The sequence below is a fragment of the Dendroctonus ponderosae genome, unplaced genomic scaffold (genome assembly GCF_020466585.1).
Source record: "Dendroctonus ponderosae isolate FM_Combo_2020 unplaced genomic scaffold, Dpon_F_20191213v2 Dpon_F_20191213_7, whole genome shotgun sequence".
In the NCBI taxonomy this organism is placed as follows: Eukaryota; Metazoa; Arthropoda; class Insecta; order Coleoptera; family Curculionidae; genus Dendroctonus; species Dendroctonus ponderosae.
In genome coordinates this window covers 9,174,079-9,200,311 of record NW_026018916.1, presented here as the reverse complement: position 1 = coordinate 9,200,311, position 26,233 = coordinate 9,174,079, and the positions used below count along the sequence as shown (strand labels likewise).

Below are 26,233 nucleotides of genomic sequence, written 5' to 3'. Positions count from 1 at the left end.
CACAAGGAGATACAAATGGAGCACGAGTTAATTAACTGAATACGAGAAGCTGCTTGATAAGAGTGGATAATAAGGAGATTACACAGGCACTAGCTAGTTTGGAGTTAACCATTCAAATGCTTGGTGTTGTATGGATTGTTTATGTAAACACCGAACCCCGCAAAATTCGAGGTTATGAGAACAGGTTGACATTTCGAAATAGGTTCCGTCATTCAACGATTCCTGTTGAATTTACCGTTTATCCATGTCTATCTTATTGTCACTCTCTATTTATCCATGGTTACCGGAATTTTAAATAATTACGATTAATTTCTCTTACTAGTTCTTTCTGTACTCCTATAACACCGCCAGACAACATCCCCAGAGGAATGACGCCAATTTTGAATCACCCTGTATGTTATATTGCTTTTTATGTTCACTATATTTTCCATAGAAAATTAATGTAAGATTGTCCGGCTCCTCATTTCTATGATTTCGCTATGTTACCTTCGTGAATGCGCGCACAGTTCAAATTTCTTTGAAGCCGTTCCATGGCTGGGACTCACCACACCAGGCTCGAATCAGTCAAAGGAAACAAATCCACCGGTTCGCACAAAGAAACGGTATTCGGTAATATCCGACAGTTTCGTGAATATTTTTTGTCCTGCATTTATTCCCTTTTCAAAAAAAAATCGAAGTTATAGTGTCTCTCATCGTTCTAGTCAAATTCGTTCATAATCCTCTTAGTTTGGATAAACTGTGACGTTTATTTGACGAATTATTTTCTCATTTGACAATAAAACTTTTATAATTGTGTCTTGTGTTAAAAGTCGGTATTACCGGATTATCAAGTCGCACCGCTGTAGAAAAGGTATTTATCACAAGCTTATTGAATTTAGCTGATAATTTATGATATGTTTTATCTTAAACTGGAATAAAACAGTTTTCAATTGATAAAACAAAATTTAATCGCAGTATGCGTGAAAACTGAAGCTGTGGTGACTTGAATAGTAATTAGGTGCATTTTTAGACGTTGCGTAGCAACCACCGTAATGTCATCAATAAAACTGTCATTCTCCTATCTGTTTATGCAGTATCTTTACATACATGTTTGTCAGATATTTGCATTTTCTGTATGATTTTGGCCGGTTTAGGGCCTTTGCACCCGATGACCTTGCGGTCGAACACGTGATTAAGGGCCTTGACCTTTGTCTCCCCCACTCTATCTTTGCAACCGTTAAAGCCACGGTGTCTGGGACGCAATAGAATGAGTGTAAAGGAGATAGAATGAATGTGCAGGCCATGGATCCTGTCTTTTGTCCCTTTTTCTGCATTCGGAAGGGCGAAATGGTCGATAAAACGGCTGGGCATTATGCAATTCGGGGTGTGTTTGGGTGGGGTAGGTTAGTAATTTGATTTGGTCTAAAGTTCAATAGTCTGTGTCTGCGAAGCGATTTAGAAATGCCCTTATTATATTAGTCATGCCTGGTCCGCAGTAGCAGGTAACTTAAAAGTAAGTCTTCTCTTGAAGACGAGAAATTGTTGCGGGTTCAATGCTCTTAATCATTTCACTTATTTATGTGTTTTTATATACAGGGTGAGTCCGATGGTTCTTTTCTATTTGCTCTGGAATATGTATATTAAACAGTTTTTGTGTTGATAAAGTTTCAAAGTAGTAGTAGCCAGAGCGGTCCAATTCCCTGGCCATCCCGGTCTCCCGACCTGAACCCATTGGACTTTCTTTTGGGGATCACGGTCCAAGCATTGGTTTACTCTACTTCTGTTAACACCAGATAATAGCTGTTAACTAGTATTATTAATTATTCCCACATTAGAATTGACCAAAATTAGCTATTCCGGGTGCAACAAAAATGTTTAAACAAATTTGCACAGTGCTTCGATACAAATGTCACACATAAGTATTGAACATTTACCTTTGTTAATGATAACAAGATTCGATTTTATGTTCTCATACTTTTTTATTATACTTAAGTACTTAAGGTTTGTCATCAAAAACGTTTTTTACTTCGAAAATCGTAAGAGATATAGACAGGAGCCGTTTCAACACGTTTTGGTTTTCGGACAAATTCGAATAAAACGGTATAAAGCAGCTAATTCAGTTCTTTAGCATATTTTTAAATTTGGTAACATCGATATATTTGCACATATTATAAAAGGGAGTTTTAACCGTATCTGTACAAGAACAGGAGAATTTTAAACGAGATAGCAGAAAAATGTGGTCATTTGTGGGGGCTTCTCAAAAATCAGTTTCTCAGTATTTTTATGCAACTCTCATACTTAAGTACCTGAATGCATTGTTTTTACCGTGGAAAAGTGTCAAGTAACCATCTGATCTAGTTAGGAAGTCCTGATTTTTTTAAGAGCACGTGTTGCGATATTTGGCCTTTTTGGAGCGCTTCTTAAAAATCAGTGTCTGCGTATTTTCGTACAACTTGTTCAACATGTATTTTCTTTACCGTGGACGAACTTTGGTGCGATTAATATTTATGAAACTACTAGTAATTTACACATTAGCTAAAAACTGTAAATGTAAGAGTCACACTATCAGTAATCAGACACACATCTTACTAATAATCAACTTTACAGAAAAACTTACCTTCGAGAATCGGCAGTTAATCTCTTTCTAATGAATGACTGATTATGATGTAATAGAGCTGTAAAGCGTAGAATGTAGAAATATGTGTGGGACTTAAAAAAGTCGAATAGGAAGAATGTATCAAATAGCAACTATTTTGGAATAGTGACAACATTGTACATTGTAATTACGCAATGTATATGGTGCTTCAAACATCCGCACATCTGGTCGTTCTAGAAGAAACTTGGCTATTCTCAAACGTTAACGCAAAGAATTTTAGAAATAAGGCAACGCTGGAAATAAGCACCTATTTAGTAGCAAAGGCTCAAACTTCTGACCCTCAAATCTTAAATAAACCCAACTCCAATGCAGGAAAATCATGACAAGATTGATAAAGAGACGAAGGTAGAAAACAACCATGAAACAACGATCGTACGAACGAACAAAACCATTGAATGATGATGATACTAGTGGGATGGTATGGGGGGACAGGGGCCCCGTTAGCGTGTCCTCGGAAGGTCGACCGCGGCGGTCTCATTATAAATGTAATAGAGCGGGGCCGAAGCGGGGGAAGAATGAGAAGATAAGCAAGCTGTTTTTGTGTTGTGAGAATACCGCAGCCGGTTGTCGAAACAAATGAGTACGGACAACGCTTTTCTGTTTTTTCTTTATGATTATGATGCTTATGATCGCACAACCAGACTAAAAAGTTGCCGTTTAACATGAGTTTAGTCTAATTCGGCGTCATTCCTCTGGAGATGTCATTGGAAGGCACTTAGGGAGTAGAGAAAAAATAGCAAAGCTAATAATTCTCATACATCATCGAGATATTGGGAAAAAACGAAGTCAGATATTTGGCAACAATGTATGTACTTGAACGCACCGGCAAATTATGTTATTCTCATTAACATATTTCTAGATCAACAAAGGTAGCAGGTGGAACTAAAAGGCAAATAGAAAAAGGCCAGTTGTTGCTGATGTATACTCAAAAGGTGTGGAAAATATTAAAATAAAATGGACTATTTTAGAGCATATATTTTTTGGTTGATTCTTCCCTAGGGTTGAATCATCTCCAGTCTCCTCTACCTAACATGAGCACAGTATTCCTTGATCAGTTGTTTTCAATTGACTCCAATATCAAAAGCCTGCTGGCGATTCACATCAATTTTTAGAGTTTTATCTTTTAAGCTTATTTTAAACTTTGTAATATTTTTCACTGAAATTGCTAGTCTGAGTGGCTTTTATTTGAAACATCCGAATTCAATTCAGACATTTTTCTATTGTCTAGTTGCTACTTACTAAGGTGCAAAAAGGCTCCCTTCATATGTTGTCTGCTCAAAAATGAAAAATTATTTCTTTATTTGGCGTGTCTGCTGTGTACCTCTTTGTTGCATCCTTGACTGTGCATTTTTTCTTTTAGCAGCCCTGATGATAGCCGCAGGGTCAAAAACGCTGACTAATATTTTTTCATAATAACACGTTTGAAATCCAAAATGAATAGCTTGTTTTCATTGTTGGACGGAAATTATTTATTTAAATATGCCCTCTTTCTCGCTTTTAATTTTAACCAAAATTTTATAGAAAAATCCAAATGCCGTAAATGCCCTTTTCTGTGGTTCCAAGCTATCTGGTAGAGACCCATATTGAAATATACTCATCTCCAAGATTGATTCGAAAGATTTTCTTTGAAATTTTGTGGTTGCCAGCTCGAGCGTTTGTTCCCTGCTATTTGAAAACATTTATTAGATTAAAGGACAGACTATATATTTATCTGCAAATCGAAAACGAAAATTACGTATTTCATATATTTAATCAACACCTAATTCACGATAACTTTAGATCGCCTGTTGCCATGACTTATTTATTTGATTTCTACCGGTTTTAATCCGATCGCAAACCATTTGGAAACCGATTTAACATGTGCAGCTTGTGGCAATCTATCATTCAACTATTACAGCAAATACCGAAATTGTTAGTCACAGGATATACATTCACTATTAATTAAAATAAAATCCTGCGGTTTCCACTCCAGCTATTATTACAAGACGATGTGGGATTTGTAAACGTAAATGCTGGCTCCAAATGCGAAGAATTTCCGGGATGTCTTCGAAATTCAATCCATGATTCAGCTATTGAATCATAGCTACTATTAATTCAATCTCCTAAAAAGTAATTATTTTTAAAATGCGAACCTTGAGAGCAAACTTCCTCATCTAGTATTTAGGTCAGGCTTTACATATGGACCATAACACGAAACTATTTTCCCCGATTAGTTCGAATCAAACCTTTAAGAAGGTTAATAATTGCAAACTTGTGCAATAGCATAGAGAATGCTGCTTTTCCATATATGGTTGATATTATTTTCATTACACTGATTCTTCTACCTACAGGATTAAGAGAAATGTCTAGGACAGACGATTACATCAGCCGATACTGAACTACCAACCATGGTGTTTGTTCGAAAAATGTAATTTTAACTGAAAAACAAATTCGTCAGCATTCAGAGATTGTTTTTGCAATAAATCACTCTTATTAGTAATTACCGCACTTGGATTAGTATATTTATAGTTATTTTGCATAAAAACTAAGATGTCAGTGCCGAAAATTGACCGCAAGAATGTTTTCAAAATTCATAGAGGCGAGTCACTTTAGATGGTTCTGTTTTCATCCTCTGGTACTGGAAAACGGCTTTGTTAACCATGAAATAGAGCTGGAAAATGGTCTATTAATGTCCAAATTGAGCTGGAATATACTGAAATATGTTGGTAGTGATGAGCAAAACAAGACCAAGGCTTGCATAGTCTTGGTCTTGTAAATGTACACAGTCTTGGCCTTGGTCTTACAGCAAGCGTTGCTAGTCTTGCTTTTAGATAAGCCGTAAAGTTATATAGAATTAATTCAATAATAACAATAATAATAAAATTAAAATATAATAACCAATACTTAACTATTACAGTTTAAATTATTTAGTTCAAAATTATTTCCTGGTACATTTTCATTGTCTTCTTCTCTCAAGCTCCAGCAGACAGTCTCTATCCAATCCGGGTATAATTTCATGTAGTATGATTTACATACTTTAACAAAAGTACAATAAACTTGAATTAAGGTGTAGACATTCTTAAGTTTTAATTAATTACGTTAATAAAATTTTAAACGTCACGCACATTAGACAAATATGAGAACAAAATCCATTATTAATAATGAATTAATAATTCTTCACAAGGATTGAGTAGTTTTACTGTTTACACGTCAAATTATTTCAGGCCTTAATGGAAAAATAATAATTASASACAACTGCAATTACAACTGCAATTACAACTGCAAATGTTCGGTGGTATTTACATATTTACTGCCTTGAGGTTTCACTATTTTAYAGAATGTGCATAAAAAACATAYATATTTTTATTTTTTTTATTARCTCATAAGTACTAAGTACAATTGCATTGTAAAAATTAAAAAATATTARAATAAATATTAGGTAATCTAGAAGAGMAAGAAAATAATCTGTATCAATAACATCTGAAATATGTTAAGCTTTTTTTAGTGATGTCCCATTTGTTCGAAGGTTTTGGTTCCTAATTTTATGTTTTCTCACTTAAAGTGAATCGTTGGTATGTTCAGCGTTGAAAACGGTTCRATTTTTTTTCATATTTAAAGGCTACGAAGACAGTTTAATGCGGTTCAATATCGAAATTTATTTTGCAAGAGTCTCGCAAGAYCCTTTAATTTAAATTACTTCGTTTCGAACTTATTTTGATTCAAGACTCTAAAAGCCATCCCAAAAATTCGAGTTCTATAAGATAATTTGCTCTATMGMTCATGGGGTTTCATCAGATAGGTAAATTTCTAATTTCTCTTCAGTATCACTTTTKGGTTGTTTGATGCAGACAGTASGCAGATTATTTCCAATAAATTTAAATAATTTCAGCATTAGATAAGGTGCTTAGTATATGATAAAGCATTCTGTTACATTAAGCAAGTCCGGTTCTGGGCAAATAATGTAACGGGACGTTGTACTCTCGTCGTTTCGATTCACCTAGGTCGTCCTCTTGGTCGTCTTTATTTGGTTGCTACGAAGAACTCATAACAAATTCATACACTTGAGAAACTACTTGTTGGCAAAGAAACGTTCACACAACCCAAATGGCTCGTAATTAAGCCTGGATATTGCTTTTCGATGTTCTAAAACAAGTCGACACTCTTCTCCACTTTCTGCCCTGAATCAATATTTGATTAAGCGATTATAATGAGTAAATTTCACAAACAATTTTTCAAAAATACATTTATGTGCTGCGCAGTTAAGAAATTACAGACAGATTGAAAATTAATGACTTTGTAATTTTACAATCTTTAGTTAAAAGCGTGCCGCTCCCTTTACACTAGGAATAAACAGTAACACACAAGAGGAGAATTCGAAGACTTTTGAAACAGGCTTATTTAACGTTGTTGAATTTATCATTTTTATTCAAAACCTTATTGTAGACTGATTTCTTTAAGGGCTCAATTGATGGTTTGCAGTGTCACAAAATTAGGAGTTCTTTCTTATACAAACCTGAGCTCGATATACAAGGTTTTGAAGATATTAATTTTGTACTGTTTTGTAGTGATGTTTTCCAAATAAATTTAAGCAGTGACATGAATTTTAGAACACGTCGTCAACCGCCAAGATAAATGGAAAAATTAAATTTTTTTAACACTGCTAATAGATAGTGTTACCTTTTACTGGAGGTTTACATACATTTGGCGCTAACTTTTTTCCATAATTTAAGACTTTGTACTGTTTAATTTGTTTTTTACTTGATCGAAACTTGAAAACTAAAATTATCAATCTTTAGCTTTCAATATAAATGTATACAACTATTGAAAAAAATCTGCTATACAGGAAAATCGAACTATTATCGGTCGGTAAATAGAATTTTTATAAAATGTTTGTTTATTAACCACTGGAAGGCAGAATCAATATCAAACCTATACCGTTGAAAATATGGAGGCCCGATTCATGTCTTTCCCTCCATATCAGGATAGAAATATGCTTAAAAAATATTTAAATAACCATTCAAATACTTTTTATTAATGTTATAATTACCTACTTAACGGTCAACGGTAGAAACCACTGTACACCATTATTGCATTTATCTATATTTGGATATTTACTTCATTTTATGGTTGGTTTTATTATTTTTAATCACATCTTTATGGACGAGTTGGTTTTATAGAGTTGGAATCGACTTATTCGAGTAGATATTTTGTTTTACAGTGCCAAAACCTACGTGGAAACATTATTTTTATTATTATTAACTTGGCTAATTTAATGAGCGGTTTTTAAATGCCCACATCGAATATAACTCGCGTATAAAGTGTTGCAAAAATTAAATGTTAAGCCAAATCTACAATTTCTTCATCTGAAATGTACAATTTATTTTCCCATTCTACTTACATAAAATTGCTTATACAATGTGTTCCTAAAATGAGAGGTCTATTTTTAAAATCCTTTAGAATCTACACTTGATAACAAATTGTACAATGTGGAAGTGTTCATATTTCACATATTCTTTTTCATTTGAGATGTTTTTTACAATTGTCTTTTTGTATTACTCTCAGATGTTGACCACTTATTTTAGAGGCTTACATGTTACAATTTATTTTTATTATGATAATATCACACATATTGAAACAAGACAAATACAATGTAACATAGACTGGATAGAACTTAAGTGTTTTTCTGACGATATCCTAGGACTTATAAAATTAACTTTTTGCAGATATGTTTGAAAGTGTGCAAGAATTTTAACACATTTTTACTGAATACATTTATGATTACTTAAATCTAATGAGGCGAGAACAGTTTTCGAAAACTCTATCGAAAAGCTTCTAAAGATTATTTAACTATTTACCACCGCTTCCAAAATATTAAAGCCAAAGCTTCCAAAGCTATTAAATGTCGACGGAGCCCTAAAATTTTGTAATTTTTCTTTTATGTTTATAGAGGCTAGCAATCTGATAAGCATAAGGAATGGAACATAACGTTTGAGTCGGTTTATTGAAAATACTCTAGTCACATGCTCCAATCAAACAAGACTTACTTTGTAATTAATTTTTCTCCCTTTCTATTCAGATAGTTTAGATCGTCTCTGCGATTTAAAGAAAAGTGTTCTGGAGCTCATCAAATTTGGCGGTTAGATATTTTGTTCTTTGTCCAAACTGATGGAAAAGGAAAATTCAAACTGTTGAAGTGCGTGATTCAATTTGATTTTGTAACTTTAAGTAAGTAACGTAAGCTTTTGCTGTGTTATTATTTTTGCTTAATTTATTTTATTATAAGGAATTGCCAGTAAAACCTACTTCGTAAGATAGAGTTTTGGAGATGTAGTGAATCACAAACGGCATAAAGACTGGTTGGATATTCGGAACCGTTTCTGAGRCATAATTTATTTCATATTTGGACGACCCGAAAAKTTTAGACGCTTGTGCTTCTTTCGTATCTCCTTAAAGTTGCGGATTTTCTTATAAAACCTTTTAATGGTAGRAAGCAGTTGATACCGTTTTGGAAARGTTTTTTGACTGATGCGACTTCTCATTCGATTCGAAGGTGTAAGGTTTTTCCTTTTAAAAATRGTTGTTAAATCAGATCTTCTCRATTGAATCACGATCAGGAAAAATKKTCACTCATCAATCACTTGWTTYTGTMCTCGTAGTTTGCGTTTTTTGGYCCAATCCAGCRGTTTTCTTKGGAATATTAGGTAAGCAACGATAATACCTGGTAGAATTATTTGGCCACTGTATATTTTAACTGTCGATCTAGCATTTTATGCATTATATGTATAATAAAAATGCAGTTATAAATTAGAGAGCATCAAGTATTTCTCGCTGTTTAAAATCTTTTATTTTACGATCAGAAACAAAATTGGCGCAGTCGGTAGGTTTTTTCAGATTTTTAGATTTACAGAATGTAAACAGTTAATTGGAAAAATAAATTATTTTCTTCATTATATTACCGCAATTGTATAGTACTAGGCGTTAACCGTGAGCGTTGAAGTGTGTTATTTTCGTGGTGGCCAGGTAAACCTGCAGTCAAGTTAAGAAATGAGCTCATACTAGAGCTAAGTGATGCTATCGAAAATTTGAGGAAAATGCATTGTTGTAAATATGAGGAAAGCAAATTGAAACTTTTTGATTGATCAAATTTCCGCTTCGCTCTAGACCAGTATTAGAAGAAAAGCGAGAATTATTGCGCCATTACCGAAAAATTTGGAACAGACTATACATCTACAAAACCCTCTCATGTGCACACATGCCCACTTTTGAAAAAAAATTTTGCCAATATACTTGGAGGGCTATATTAAGAATTTCGGTGATTTACTAACAATGTCTAGAAGAATCTCAGTTCAAGCCCCTAAAACTTAAGCAATCTGTAAACTCACGCTGAACAAACGGTTCAGTAACAGAGCACTTGTTAAGTAAACTGAAACGTTTCCAATTGAAATGCGGCTAATGTTATGTAAGGTGGTTTTTTTGCATTAAAGGTTTCGGGTTACTTTTCTCACGCGAAAATCAGTTGCACGGCACTGGTGATTCAAGGTAGGCCTGCATTTCTAACTAGGTGGCTTGGAATGCAGCTCGCGATCTGGGTGGAGTACTTTGAAGGGTCATGACACCATATAACATGGCTGCAACAGCGTCATTTCTTCAAAACCGAACATGACGATACCTACATAAATGTGATTTGCTTACCCGTTGCCATCCGACATCAAATCCGCATTTCGAGCAAATCTTTTCTCACATTGTAAATTAAAATCATTGATAAATCACTGGCCATTCAGAAAATTTATTCAATTATAGCGATTTCATTGAGCAAATTTAACAATTGAAATTTCAATTATTTGAATATCCCGATAGCAAGGGCCATAGCCTGATTCATTCATTAGACATCGTTGATCTAAACCATAGAATATCGTTATGAATCGAAACCTTGACCATTTGGTTTGAGTTACCTAGTAATGAGCTAAAAGGTACTCACTAATCTATATTGAAGGTAGTTTGTGGTTTAGGTTTTTTAAATTTAGTTAAAGTAGTTCTTTTGTATTAAAATACTATCAAATTTCACTGGACTGAAATGGCAATAAATTACTTCCAAAGAAATCTCCATGAAGCTCCATACTTTCAACGAAACAAACTTTTTTCGGTGTAAATTATATTTAGATGCCGACGACGGTATTTCAGTGTGACAGTAAAGTTTCTTGACAAATCATTACTCTTTTTTGCTGATCAAAAGGGCACTGCAACATTCTTTGGCTCAAAAGAATTCGATCTGATCTAACTTTTATTAGGAAAAAATGTCCGGCTCCTGTGCTATTGATGGTCACAGTTTTTCAGAAAATTAAATTCCATATTCTCATAGAGCATAGGATTTTAATAAAACTCACTGTAAATTTGTTCTGATTTAAGACTTATATTTTGATGAAGCAACCGGGTTCAGCCTCTTTGGGTAACTGGTGAATTCTTGAGTGCCTTGGTACAAAAACTACCAGAACTTTTTATTTGGTGGCTGGAATCAACTGATTTTTTTTTGAGTTGATGCAATAATCCTTAACAATTTTGGACCGTAATGTTCTTTCATACTAAAATATTTTCCAAAATAATCAGAATTTATTGCAGGAACTAAATAAAAAGTTAACTAGGACTAGAAGTTAATAAAACATACTTTTTTTGACCGTGAATCAGACATTTTTTGTTAATCAAAGTTACCTTAGATCGTCTTCTTTTGAAGCAAAGAATGTCGCGGTACCTTTTTGATCGTGTACTTACGGGACACCATCTATACACACTTTTTACATTTGTTTATAATCATATCACGATTAGAAAGATGGGCAATGGAATCAAGTGGTACAAACCAGCAGTTCCTAAGTTTTGTAGGGCTTCAGGTGTTGGCGCAGTGATGCCGAACCGGCTTGTCGCGTCAATACATCGCGTCAGCGCAATTTATGATGCAGTAAACTCATAATACATTAAATGTGTGGGCGGATCACAGAGGACTCTGTGATGCTCTGCACGTTTCGTTTTGTTTTTTTATCGTGGAACTTTACAGTCGGTCAACTACCCGGTCTTGTGAGGTGTGATTTTTATATCTTTCTATTCTCGTTCTTTTCCTCTGTAATCCTATTCGTCTGTCCTATTTTGTCCATAAAATTTGTGAATTTTTCCGTGGCAATAAAGCATAATTTGATTTAATACGTAAGGTGTAGTGGTGTTGTATAGTCATGTGTCATGAGCTTTTAAGTGTTTTGATGGTGTTGTGCCGTGAGATGTTATTGCTTTGACGCACAGAGCGGCATCAACATAAAAGCGCCACACAACACCGTGTGACCCAGGCAGAGTTCTTTTAGCATCACATAAACAACCCGATTACACGCAGTAGTGTAAAAATTAAACTCCTAAGGTTTCCCACATTTAACAGCCCATTTGGAAAATGTCTCGTAAAAGATCTTCGGTTTGAAACTGTGAAACATCTTTGTCTTTTCACTGTACACCACCTTTCAATGTTCAAATTTTGAGCATTTTCCAGACCGTCTAATTCAGCAGATCTTAATAACGAAACATGTGATGTGATCGAAACCAAAGTATTACTCGACCACTTTGAATTGATAAGACATATTTTTTGCTTCGATGTTTTAGCCAGTTTTGGAGATATTTATTTGAAACTTCGCATGCACCCAGGATTCGGCCCGGAAAAGAATTGATCAAACAGACGGTGCAACCGGATAAGGGCTTTGCCCTTAACGGGATCTCTGCGAAAATATCCAATTTGTTCTGGTCCGATTCATATTGCAAACGGCTGAAAATTTCGCATCAATCGCATGAAACATTTTGAAAGGGAATTTCCTGAAGCATAAACCAATTTTTACCGTCTAAACGGATGAAAGCAAAAAGGAAATTTAAAGGGCTGTGATAGTTTGTTCCAGCTAATTTCTCAAAAGTGAGTTAAAATATGACTTAATTAATCATTAGAACTTTTTCGATGGATCGTTTTGATCATTACCAATTACAAATTAAGGTTTAAAGGCAAACTTTAGTCACGCTCTCAGCGTAAAATTAGAAATTTTTTATCAAATCCACGTCTAACGAAGTCTTTTTACAAAAGGTGATACAATGAGTGCGTCATCTTGATAGAGTGCTTTGGTTTAAAAACCCAAATATGATTTAAAAAATCAAATACCAATTGAACAAATCGGGTTCAGTAAGTTTTTTTCTTCTTTAATGCATCATTGTTATTTGAATATTGTTTTCCAACAATCATTCACTTTTCTATTTGCTGTGTCTGACTTATTTGTAGATTTGGTTTTTAAACATTATTGTAAGCTGTAAATATTAATATTCTCTATTATGAGCAAAACTGCAGCCGGTTTAAGACAAATTATCCATTAAGCAAGAGTTGAGGTTGAAACCCGATGTTTTTTTTAAATCTAAAATCGAATATTTTTCTCCAACGCTCCACGGCAAAAATTTCGCTTGTGAATATTGTAATGTTTTATTGGGATATTAAACTGGAAAGAGAAGGACGTACTGTATTCTCATTATTTGGAGTTTATCTTAGAAATTAATATTTGCAAACATTTGGTTCCTTAAAAAAAACTTTAAAGCAAATTAAAAAAAAATAGTTTAGACAACACACTTTGAAATTGTGAATTTCTGTACACTTATTCTATACTGAAAAGATGACTGGTAAATTTCAAAAACCTATTCTGAAAGTCTTAATATGTGTAGGCAATGTATACTAAGTAGTTAACGCAGTATTCGGTAAGCTAAAGTGACATAAAAATAATTTGATGCAAAATTCCAGTCGCCTTTGTGTTATTGTAGAATATATCTTTCAAATCGTCAACACCTCGACTGTGATTTATTGGTTTGTTTACCTACCGTCTTTGTTATAAATGTATGTGTTTAAAATAATTGTTTTGGTACAATTTTCTAGTTAATACCAGCACAATTTGCCTTATTGCAACATTGTTCAAGCAGGTTTAAAAAACTCCAATAAATAATCGTTTATTTCGTAACGGATCTCGAAAAAAGGCAATTTGCAATAGCCGGTGTTTCACGTTTAACCTTAATATTATTCACTTTTCCTTAAGTATATATTTGTAGTATTATTCAAGTACTATTGCAAACTGTAATCATTTCGCATACATTCAATTAGTCTTTTTATGTGAAAGCACATTATATAAAATTTATATTTCAGGGATTACATTACAGCTGTTTGTGATTTTTATAGTAGAATTTTTAAAGTATATCCGCTTGGTTTTTCTGTTTATAACAGACTTTGGAATTGTTCACCAACTGATTTTGATAAATCAGGAAATAGAAATAAATACTCCATACTTTGCAACCAAAAGTGGTTACGAATTTCGAAAATGAATCAGGATATAATTTGCTGTAGATTTTCAATAAGAATGCTGGATAATGCTTCTAAAATATATGTATGGAGGCTTGTAAAAACGGTACCTGCATCAATTTAGGTACTTGAATGATCGCAAAAACCGGTACCTGCAGACGGATTCCTATTTTTAATGCTCGAAATCAACATTTTGAAAACATCAAATAGAAAGCAGAAATTCAGAATAGCATCCCGAACAGTTCCAATTAGACTACAATATTCCAAAATTCATAGACAGATATTTTTTTCGTTTTTAATCCCATCGCACCCCCGCAAAAAAGTGTCAGAACTCAAAAATGTTGAACTATTAAGGACGCAAAAACAAATTTCAAAAATTTTAAATAGACATTAAGCGCATTGTAAGAATAAATATATATATCAAAATTGACATTAGAAGGATTGTTTCTTAGGCATAAATACACAATTTGGTTTTCATGTTGATTATGTGGACTACTATTTTCTGGTTTAGACTTGTGTCGTTTTTACATTAATTGGCCACTTCCTTCATCTTTTATTTTGCATTTATTTGAGTCCTATGAACTACAGTTACACCGAATTTATTTGTATTACCAGAATCTGTTTACAAATAAAAATGTATCTTATAATGAAAATAGCTTGAAGCTTAAAAATAAAAACTGAAATTTTAAGAAAACACTATTTAAAAATATCGACACAAAATAGGAAGTACAAACAATGACTATAACAAACTTGAATCTGGTCTTGACTTCTGGAATTGAAAGATTTTAAGTTCAACGATTTTTACCGAGTTTTTTAGTAAATGATCAGCGTAGTTATTACCAATTGCACCGTTTTTCTTCATTTGTAGAATACGATCAGTTCAAAAACACATAACCACACTAGCACCCTTTAGAAGATATTATAAGAACTCAACTTGGAACATTTTTTCTGATCTTTGGAATGTAATGAGCATAAAAGAAAATTTGAAAAATGTTGAGTTTTTTTCACTTTTCTTGCGGTTATGCGACATTTTGAATAATTCAGTGGGTTCAAATTGCAAAAACAGTCTTGAAGTCGCCTGAGGAATTCGGAATTCAATTAAAATAACATACAAGTAGGATATTTTCATTATGTCCATAAAAAGTAAAACTACCTGCTTCGAAGTTAAAAGAATACAAACTCCAATATATTATCCAGCATCGATCCATAACATAATACAGGCCATGCAAGAAAATTGGGTATTTTGCATACTAATTCCTTTCAAATAGTCATTTCATTCAATAAACTTTCTTATTATGCCTTGCTTATAAATTCAATTTCAGCTGATTTTTCCGATAGAAAATTTGCTAGATTTATCCATTCATTATTACAATGTTTATATGACAGTTTTTTCTGATAAATCTCAAGAATATTGTGAGCGAGCGAACATATTTGGTTCGGAAAGCCAAGAGATCAGGAATTTTTCTTCTGCATTATATGGACCAGCTGAGCCTGAGCCGCGGCAAATCCTGTGATGTTTCGTCAAAACACCGACAGAAAATTGATCGTCTGGCGGAATTTGCTTCTCGGAATTGCAGCTAGTTAAGTCTGGACGCACCTTTGCAATAAGCCCTGGCAATGTAAAAAAGTATGTTCATATTATTTGTCGTAATTGTAAAACATTGAAATAAACCACATTCTTCACATTATCTGGGCATGGCTAGCGCACATGCTTTGTTGGTTTTTGGCCTTTATTCTCCACAAAACCCTCTACAGCTCTTCCAGGCTAATTTGATCAGCCTGTATATGAACTGCTTATCTCATTCAACTATCTAATCAACAGTTTATCTCCAGTAAAAGTGCATTATCGTTTCTAAACACTTTTCCAAATTGCTGTCGCAGTAGTTTACCGCACCTTTATAAAAATACCTGAGAAGCATGCCAGGCAACAATTTTAATTATTTGATACGATCAGGTCATTCTTGATCATTCATATCTCAAACAACCATTCCAATTACTTATGGATACACTTTAATCGGCCTTTCAATAAAAATTGTTTCCGACATCAGATAACATCTCGTCTAAACAAACAAAGCAAAAACTTAAAGAACCATTACGGTTTTTTCTGTATAAAAATGCTGGTGCACTTGACCTTGTCCATATTATATGAGAACATTAACGAATTAATAATGTAATAGGCCAAAACTAATCATGATTTCGAGCTGCTTTTTTAGGTGCTTGGAAGTCAATGGAGCCCAAAATAAAACTGGAGGAGAATTCTCCAAAAAAACAAAACATGCTCAGTTGCAATGAATAACAAACAACTATAATAAAAGTGTGTACTGTATGTTAACTTTGCTAGTTTATTTGCTATATTTTATTTTGCTCAATCATAGCTAGATAGTTTATTTAAAAGAATAACCCAACTGGATTTGTCACACGGTATAAATAGCGGTCGTCCTTGTCTTCAACCATGTCTTCAACGTGTCGGGAGACTTTTTCCTTTTTTCATAGAGGCGAGGCATCATGCATTCACTATCGTTGAAAAAATATCGTCTTTTTCACAAGTACTTTGGTAGGCGTGGATCATGTGTTGGATTTGTTATTCTTTGCTCATCGATTCCATCCACTTGAGTTCAATGATTGTTTTCTATTTATCCACCTTGATACGCTACTGCGCTACCGTATCTGTAAGGAAACAACCACGTAGGTCCTACAAGTGTGCATATGTGTGATCGAAAAAAGCCATAGCTCAAGAGTTATTGCAAAATATGACTGTAATTAGCATCATGCATAAGAATGTGCAATCGTTAAGCGACTTACGACTCGCTGGCTTATAGGTAAAAATGAGCGACGATTGCTTTAAGTCGGTGTGAAGAGCGTGACTTTTGCATGTGTTGGTGGCCTTTGTAGCTGAAGAAACCGATTTCCAGCGGATTGAGTAATCAGCGAAAACACTAAATATTTGATCATAAAACAGCAATTTTATGTCTATTTCATATTGTAGTTTATGAACAAGGTTATTCATATAACATTTTTGATAAATATTGGAAGCGGTTATGATGCTTGATGAAGAACAACAAAAACAGGAAAATTCTGAACACATTAAGTATAGTCTATAGAGCTGAAATAAAAACGCTGGTCTCATTTTTACATAAAATTATTTTTTATTGCGTTATTTATGTGGTAGATATGATTTACTTTGTTTTTTTAAGACAACCTCAATTTTTGATACCGTCGTTTAAAAATCGAGTATTTTTGTGTACAGGACGATTAAATTTGCTTTAGAAACAAATGTTTCTTCTGTTTATGAGATTTTCTTTAAAAACTACATTTTGCTCAAATTTTTTCTATTATTTTTATCTAACAAAAGGTTATATTATGTGCGTTGACTTGGGAGTTTTATTAACATTGGAAAACAAATATTTTTTTATAAAGCCGCCAAATCAAAATGCATCAGGGAATAATCTTCTTTTTTTAAATCCCCAACTGCACTATCCATTTGGCGCAAGAATGGAGTGACAAAAAAGTGCAATTTCGTGAAACCATTATGGACCGACGTGATAACAACCTGCAATTTTCTTGCCGCATAGTTCATTCATTCATGCAAATGACGCTAATTGCGTAACATTACTGCATGAAAATGTAATATTGAAAATCGCTAGACTGAATCCAAATCCGGAGCAATTTATCGTTCCCAATGACCAGCTATGTTTTGATCAAGACGGTGGACCATCATACTATTCACAATCTGTTCGAAACGATTTAAATACAATTTTTACAAACATATTGATTGGTAGGAGAGAATCCATAGAATGGCCTCCCAGATCTCCCGACTTAACTCCTCTCGATGTCTTTTTTTGGGGCTAACAAAATTAATAAAATTTACGTCAACCGATTAAATCATATTGAAGGCACAAAGATTCGAATATCACAAGAATTTAGACTACATCATCCAAAAATTACTAACGAAATTGAAAATTGCCTTCATTTTTTGAAGGTATTCTATTCATCGTTTGAAGAAATATTTTTTGTTTTGCAACATGCAAATTTCGATTTGCCTTTCAAAGAATTTCAACATTCTAAGTCTTAATTCTCTCTTAAGTCTCATTCTCCTTAAGTCTTCACATCCCAGATATAGTTGCAAATAGCGGCTACGCGGAAGGATTATTTTGATTTTGTATGGTTTCGGGACTTGATATAACACACTTTTCATTTACTAAAAAATAATAAATATTTAGGCAGTGCGTCGTTCATTTAATAAATAAATAAAGCTTACATACCAGCTTACATTGTACCTTCATATATTTGATGAAAAGCTGCAGCTGGTCTAAAAAAACCAGATTTTCAGAACCATAAATACGTATCATTTCTACAAGTTCGGTACACCATTGAGAAAAAAATGCAATTAAAATCTTAGTGACACTAATGCACAAATTGCGTAAAGTTATTATGAATTTAAATCTGCAGTTAATTGATCAATCAATATTTTAATAAAAACAGAGGGTGGTTTATCAACCATATAGACTTTAACTAAATTGAATTCGTTTTTGAGTACTTCATTATTTTATTTATTAATCGAATGTATTTTGTTCCAGGTTTTTTCAAATCTTTGTTTGAAGACCTGAAAGGACCAATCATATTATTACGGATGAAACCCGAAACTTTCTGGTGAGTATTTTTTAAGAATTATAGGGATTATTATGTTAGAGATCAATTATATGTATAGGAAAGTTGTATAATTTGTGGTTTTTCTTACTTTCCCGACTAAGGTCGATTTTTCAAAATGAGAAAGCTTTATCTTTGTGTGCTGTTTTGATAAAATTATTGTAATAACTGACTTGATTTTTTAATTAATTTATATATGAATCCCAGTCACTGTGGTCAGTTGCAGAATGTGTCAGATGATGCAAAACGATTTTATTGGTTTATTTGTTTGACTTCCTTCTTATGTGTTTAATCGGTTTGCAATGGATTCTATGAAATTTCCGAACGCTGTTGAATGGGCCGTGCTCTGTTTCTTTACTGTGAATGTTTAATTGATTTTAAAAGTGTGAATTTCGGCTTGAAGTTGCTTCGAATTCTGAAGACCCGACTATACACAGTATCCAAAAAATGAGGGAAGTCTTTCGGATACGGAAAAAATCACATGCAAATAATACTAGAAGTTATATAGATATTTCCGGTAGAGGCTCAGAAAAAGAAAAGAAAAAAGCTCTTTCAGAAATCTCGGCTCCCAGAGCTTCAATGCAGTGAAAAGTGTGAATTAAAAACATCCTCATATCAAAAAGATATTTGCTCGCAAACAATTAGTATTTCAATGGTATAAAGAATTATTTTCAGCTCTTTTTATGTCCTTGAAATTTATCACCTTTTTTTCTTAAAAATCTCTTTTTCTCTTCTTTTCTCTTTTCGTATAAAACAATTGAAGATTATATATTTTGTATCAATCCCCAGTCGAATATATTAAATGAATGGGTTTTTGATTGCTACCATACGAGCTTCTATTTTCGATTTGGAAAATCCACTTAGAAGTCAGTTCGTATTCTTGTGAGTTAAGTATACAGGGTGATTCGAAATGGGCGTCATTTTTCTCGAGTGGTATGGGTGGCCTGAGGGTATTTACTGAGTAGGTACCGTGAAATTAGTAAAAAAATCAATTCTTCCAGGAAAACGGAAATRTTCGCATAAACAGAATCAGAAAAATGACAACAAATGATGCAAATGCAACAATGCAATTGAGGTTCTTATAATTAACATTACGTGAATTYCTGTTTTCTTTTGCAATCAAGGAAAGAAACAGGTGAAAAATACCAAATATAAAAAATATGTTTTTCTTTTATTTCATTTTCACTTTATTGAGAGTTCAACAGTGAGTTGTAGCTCTTGTTCAAGCTATTACTTGATCCGGAGTTTTTTGAAAGTTCGATAGCAAGGAAATTTCGCAAAAACATCATTTTGATGAAACTTAAACTGTGTTTGTTATAACCACTTGCACTTTTTTCGGCTTCACGTTTGCTTTTTCATGAGAATCAAAGATCAATCAAATTTTTCTCAAGAAGAGTTTGGAATTATATTCACACACCGCCAACTCTATATCTTTCTTATGCAGAAATTTGGACATATCGGGAGTCTCGACAGCTAAGTATATCAAATGTAAACAATGTCGAACACTATGTTTATTATACATTTGAAGCACGTTAAAATTTAAATTTTACTAATTAAATCTTCGATTTTTTATTAAAATTTTTTGGTTTTGGATTGATTCTTAATGTAATCTGAAACTTTCTCTATTTCTGCATTGATTTTCAATGAGGAAAATTAATTATTCTTGAAGCTAGTTCAAATATGTACTTCAGTAATTAAAATTGAAAAGGGGACATTTTCCACGAAATCCGACATAGTTATCTAAATAAGTGTAAGAAATAAGAGAATAAATGTATAATAAAAGGAATGTACTTTTCTCTTTTCATTGTTTATATTTATTCTGAAATTAAAACTCAACTATGGGAAACTTTCCTTTTTTCAATTCAGTCTCAAAATAACTAACTCACATGAGTTCTGATCTGTTTCTTAAAAATCATTTTTGAGTTGCCTTCAGCAGTGCTTTTTCCAATTTTTTTTAAAACTGCATTCACGCAGCGAAAATAAAGGTTTCTGACTTGCGTCGTCATATGTAAAATATTTACTGATATTCAGAATGTGTCTAACATGCGCTGTTAAATACAGCAAAAAATATTCACATGTTTTTACTAATATATTGGCAAACTATTCATTTTAATATTTTTCCAATGGCTTCTGCCATTTAAAATTCGCTTCTGAAAGCAATGCGTATTGGCAAACTGTGACAAAAAAGACAAAAAAAAGATCGAAGTTGAATTCGATTTCTATGGGGCTACTGTGTACTGTATGTTAATGGCGCAATATTTTTTTTTCTTCAAAAATACGGGGTCAGGAAAAAGGAAAAAGTCTTGAACCACCCGTAAAAAAGGTGTGGCAAACTTTTCGGTAATGCATTTAGATAGACAAACATTTAAAATTTTTCCAACTTACACTTGTTAAATGAATCTGCGGCTAATTTTAGCTATTAATACAAGTTTTTATTGAATTTTCCTTGAGAAAGAGCATACTCAAATTAAACCAACATATAATCCAGCCCTAACAGATCAGAATAATAGGCTGCGTTTGGTTTGGTTAGCACTTGAAACAAATGGTTTTCTTTTGATTGATTTGTTTTGCATAATTGGTACGTCGTCTGGCCTATGAAGTTGATTTGTAATTTGAGTACAGGGTGTTTTAAAGTGCAGTGTCGACTAACAATAAGCAATTTCATTTTAAAATATCGAGGTCAAAGTTGACGACTGCCCATATCGCTATCGAAGAAAATCAATTCTTCACCGAGAGAAGTCGAAGCTTTTATCGAACTGCAATATTACCTAACCGCAACAAGTTAAAACACCATTGTTTTGGACCACCCAGACCAGACTTGACCTCGCCTTAAGTGCTTGTCGTACCTATATGCTGAGCTGGAACTCTTTTTTTCTTTTTAGTCGTGTAGGTAGTTTGTATTTATGATAATTTATATTTTTAGTTGACCCAAGTTGCCTTTGTTTTTGCTGCAGCTAGTTAGTCAACGCCTTGCATTTGTCACCTACTACGATCACGACCCCGGAAAACATTCTACAGTAATCTTTCTATCTTCTAAGTGACTCTCATCCTTGAGCTCGCGTTCATCGGGATTGAAGGCCTTGTAGATCAACTTCTTTATTTAGAACTGATTACTACGGTTGTTGCGTTTTAACATTCTTTGAAGCACTTTGACTATTATCGTTAACCACTGAGAAATTCAATATTCCTATATTTACTGAAAGTCGCGCTTGACTGTTTTTCGGATTATTGGAAGCTTTACATGAGGCCGTTTTTGTGGTTTACAAAGTTCAAGATTTTTGTGAATGAAGAAGAAGTAAGAAGACAAAGAGTAAAATCACATATTTTTTTAAATTAGAGCACCCTTAATCCATATTGGTCGCTGTTAGTTTTCTTACAAATAAGGACAACTTTGATATAAGGTTTATTGACTCATAAAGATTATTAACTTAATTTTTTTAAATGAAACTTGTCATGAAGGCCTTTCAACAAGCCTTTCAGAAAATGCTAAATTGTCGATACTTTGAATTATACGTTCCTACAGTAAATCGATTGCAAAGTAAATTTTTTGCAAGAATTAAAGGTCTCCTTTTTTCAACCATGCAAGTGTATTATATGTTAGTATTTRAAGCTTTTCTACTACTTTTACTACATTAAAATGAGTAAAATAAAGYACGAGAAACCTGTAGAGGTTTCTCGGGCACCATCAATGCAGTGTCGTCGGCGTATTGTTAAAAACCATTAATCATTCATATAAATAGGAAAATAATTATCTTGGTAATCCAACGAATACATTTGTGATTTACATCGACAAATTCATTGTATAAATTATATTTTTATTAATTAATAAAAAATGATTTTGTGCAACGTCTAACAAGAATTTTTACTTATTAGATGAGAATAAAGGTATGCATGCATACAAAGGCTGTGCTGAATCACATCTGTCTGTAGTTTGAATTAACTGTGATTTGAGTTGGTAACGTTTCCAAATAAGCAGAAATTCAAGGAAGCWCAATTACAATGGAATTAAACTTAATCKTTAATTATAATGTATTGCCTTGGATTGTAACTTGGTAAAAAACTAGGTAGTTTAATATTGCTTTATCAATAGAGAAGAATTGGGAATATTTTCTAATAAAATCATTTCAGTTACTGCAATGGATTTTTATAGAAACTAGAACGCACTTATTTATCTCACCTTATCTAATCAGTAGCTGATCTCATTGCCGAAATTACACTTAGTTTTAATATAACTTAATCGGCTTACTTCTGATAGGCATTCGACCTTCACATTTTTTGATATTACTATGTTTGGCAGCGACATACATTTTCTCCGAGATAAGACAGTAAACAGAGATTAGAGAATTGACACATTTTCGACACAATTTTCCTTGTCCTTGTTTTGTATTTTGTTTATCATTAAAGTTTCTCACCTAACAAGAAAGTGTGCTAATAATTGCCTGTTTTGTCTCAGCCTTTATGCGACCGTAAGTATGCCATTTATGCCTCTAAAAGATCGTTTTAGAAAAAAACATATCAGTATAGGACGCATTTGCGTATACCAAATGATATTGCTTAAGTAAACAAGTTTAAAACAAAGTAAACTCACATTATTTAAAACGGGATTTAACTATAGGCAATTGGGCAGGCAGTAGATTGAGATAATGTGTTTGAAAATAATGTAGACAAASCASAARTTGAGCATAGAATTATGCTAGTTTTATTTATTATGCRAATGTTTCATAAATTTCATTTYGTTATTGCTGCCATTTTATTTAGAAAATCTAGTATCTCACTAAAGTGTCACGTGCATCCTATCCGCAGTATAATGGTTCAGGGCCCATTATCTTATTACTACCTATCAATAATAAATAATTTTTTGTAAAAAAGTGAGTTTTTTCACAAACACCAAACAAGTTTTCACCAATTTCAAAAAGCATTTTAGATGTTTATGTTCTCTTTGCCAGTTTTTTTGGTCCGTTCAAACATTTTTCCATTGTATATAGGTATGATGCAGATATAGTAAAAGYATGGAGCTCCGATGCAGGAGGTAGTTTCAAATAATAAAAGTTGTTGTGTATTTTTTTATCTGGTTAAAAAGAATGTATAATTAAAGAAATACTTAAATAATTGTAATMMTYRTWAAYWTGCAACAWAATGTAAAATWMTGTAWTWATSTGAAGTCTTTATACATTATGTATGTCCAAGATAAAAAATGTGCAATGTTGGTTAAATGSGAAAAATTTGCGCAATTAAAAATCTAATCAACTAATCAAAGGGCACTCTTGGAACGAATTTTTGTTTCCGGTGTATTGGGYATAAATATATTTTGGACTTCTATCTATATCTTGGTCTTTTTGGTATGAAATATATACAGTGAAAGCTCCGATAAGCGGAGAGGCACGGTTCCACAAAAAATGTCGTTCTTGGGAGGTGTCCGCGTAATAAAGATATGTAGTTAATTAAAAAGTTAAAAGTGAAGAAACCGGTATTTAAATAAACCAAATTATGGGTTTTGTCCAAAATTCGAAGCTGCAAACGGTTTCAGAAAAACATTTACAAAGCTGTTCAGGAGCAGAGTGATCCAATAAATTTGTTTTATTAGTTTCACAGAAAATATCTGAAGTTTGTCAGTATTTAAGTAAAACTAAAAATAATACGTTTTTTTGCGTAGCAAGAATTGCTTAATAGAAACTTTGCTAAAACTGAAATGATCTGAAATTTTAAAGAAACTTTTAAAATCTTCAGAGCGATGAGGGCGGCGAATTTTACAAATTATTTTTCGTACTAAGACTTCGTTTTCAAGATAATCTTAATTACTTACGGTGAAAAACTGAATAAAACTATTTGGTTTTTGTGCCAAATTCGAAGCTGAAAAGGATTTTCTAAAGTTCTCTGCAAATTGAAGAATGCGGCGAATTTTGTAGCAAAATCAATTTTTGTTATTTTTTGGCATTTAGGCAAATGGATTTCAAAACTTTTTCCAAAGTGACGAAGGAGGCGAGTGTTCTAATAAAAATTATTTCATAATTTTTCGCGAAAAATACCTTAAGATATTCAGTCAGTATTTTTAGGTGATTTTTTGAAAATTCAGCATTTAGAAAAAAGAGTAACTTTGCACACGAACACTGGAAAATTCTGAAATTGTGAAGAAATGTAAAAAATATTATTGATAAATGGCCCTTAAAATAAATAAAAAAACAAGTAAAAAAGTAAAGAGTTACTCCACCAACTTCTAAAAATTAATTGAGTTACCCAGGCTTAGAGTTGATACACACACACCGCATCGGATAAACGATGTTTAAAGTTATATTCTATGCAGCAGATGTGACTAGTTTTTGCTACTGAAACGCTCGGCAATAAGAGAACCAAATTTTCAATTAAAGGCCATCCAGTTAGACACATGCGCGATGAACGATTAACTGGAAACTAATTATATTTTTTTTGCTTTCAGCTCGAATAGCGCTCCACCGTCCATAGAAGATGTCCCACCCCATCACAACCCTAAAAGGCTTCTGGCCAGCTGATCTACGGTAATCATAGCCCGGCATCACTTGACGAGGCCGGGCAACAAAGCCATGTCAGCGGAGATGCGTTCTCCAAACGTCTCTGTTACCCCCATCAACATGGAGTACATGTCCCCCAACCAGCTGATGAATGGGGGGCAAGAATTAGTGGCCGCAACGAGTACTGTAATAAGTACTGTTGGTGGCGTCGTGAAATCCGGGGAAGTGACCGAACCACCACGAACCAGGAGTGCACCCCACCCTGGTGTCGTCCACCCTGGTGTCGTTCTAGCCAATGGGGTGGCTGATATTGATGGGCCCGATGCCGAATTAGCTAGGATAGAATTGCAGTCTGTAAATATGAGGAGCAAAACGAATAAGCAAGAGGAATTGCCCAGGCCGATGAGTTGGGAGGGGGAATTGAGCGATGGAGAAAGGGAGGGTGCGTAAATTGTTGAATATATATACAGGGTGATTCAAAATTGGCATCATTCCTTTTAAGGGGTGATACAGGCTCTCTTGGGGTGTACGAGAAAAATATCGAAAATGTTTTTTTCCTAAATATCTAGAAGATATTGTACCGTGGATGGCCGAGTATCAAACTCTTTCTTCTGCTTCCAACTTTTATTCCACTCGGTACAACTTTAACTACGGAACAGGAACAAACTAACTTCAAAATTATCGTCAACTTCACAAACAATAGCAAAAACACACGGAAAACTCGCTCTTCAGACTCGCGGGGCTTAACCTCTTCTGCACCCGGTCGCTCCTGTCACTTTCACTGACTCCCCATGGTTCTCGTCGTCGCTTATATAGTTTTCTCCAGGTATCCCAGATAGTTCTAGAAATCTCCAGAACATGTGCGAAACTTCCCGCTTGTCAGTGTCATATTTGACAGTAAATGGGGCCCAAGTGGGGCTTCCATTTACTGAAATACCATGAATTTCGATCCCCCATTCCAAACGTGAGTACCCCAGGCCATTTCCGTTACAATATTAACAGTTGATTATCGAATTTCAACTTTGTTATTAAGCATTATTTTGAAATAGTTCCATGCTTAATTGGTAGCATATTTGAATACTTAAATATTCAAAAAGAAAAATTACGATCTTTGCTTCAAATTACGAAAATTTTTGATAT

The 26,233-nt window shown here is 33.5% G+C and overlaps 1 protein-coding gene across 3 annotated transcripts in view; it reads left to right on the top strand.

Annotated features, from left to right (window-relative positions):
• The window catches only part of LOC109542871 (nuclear hormone receptor FTZ-F1 beta), a 54,839-nt gene that overhangs the window by 2,635 nt on the left and 25,971 nt on the right, over positions 1–26,233 (top strand). Inside the window, exons 1-3 of one of the 3 annotated variants that reach the window (XM_048668251.1) lie at positions 546–850; positions 18,539–18,611; positions 25,042–25,535. In XM_048668251.1, the coding sequence (XP_048524208.1) occupies positions 25,166–25,535 (370 nt within the window). In that variant the 5' untranslated portion in view covers positions 546–850; positions 18,539–18,611; positions 25,042–25,165. Of the gene's footprint in view, positions 1–545; positions 851–18,538; positions 18,612–22,936; positions 23,075–25,041; positions 25,536–26,233 lie in introns of those variants that run through there. The other 2 variants (XM_048668250.1, XM_048668252.1) reach the window with 2 other exon arrangements.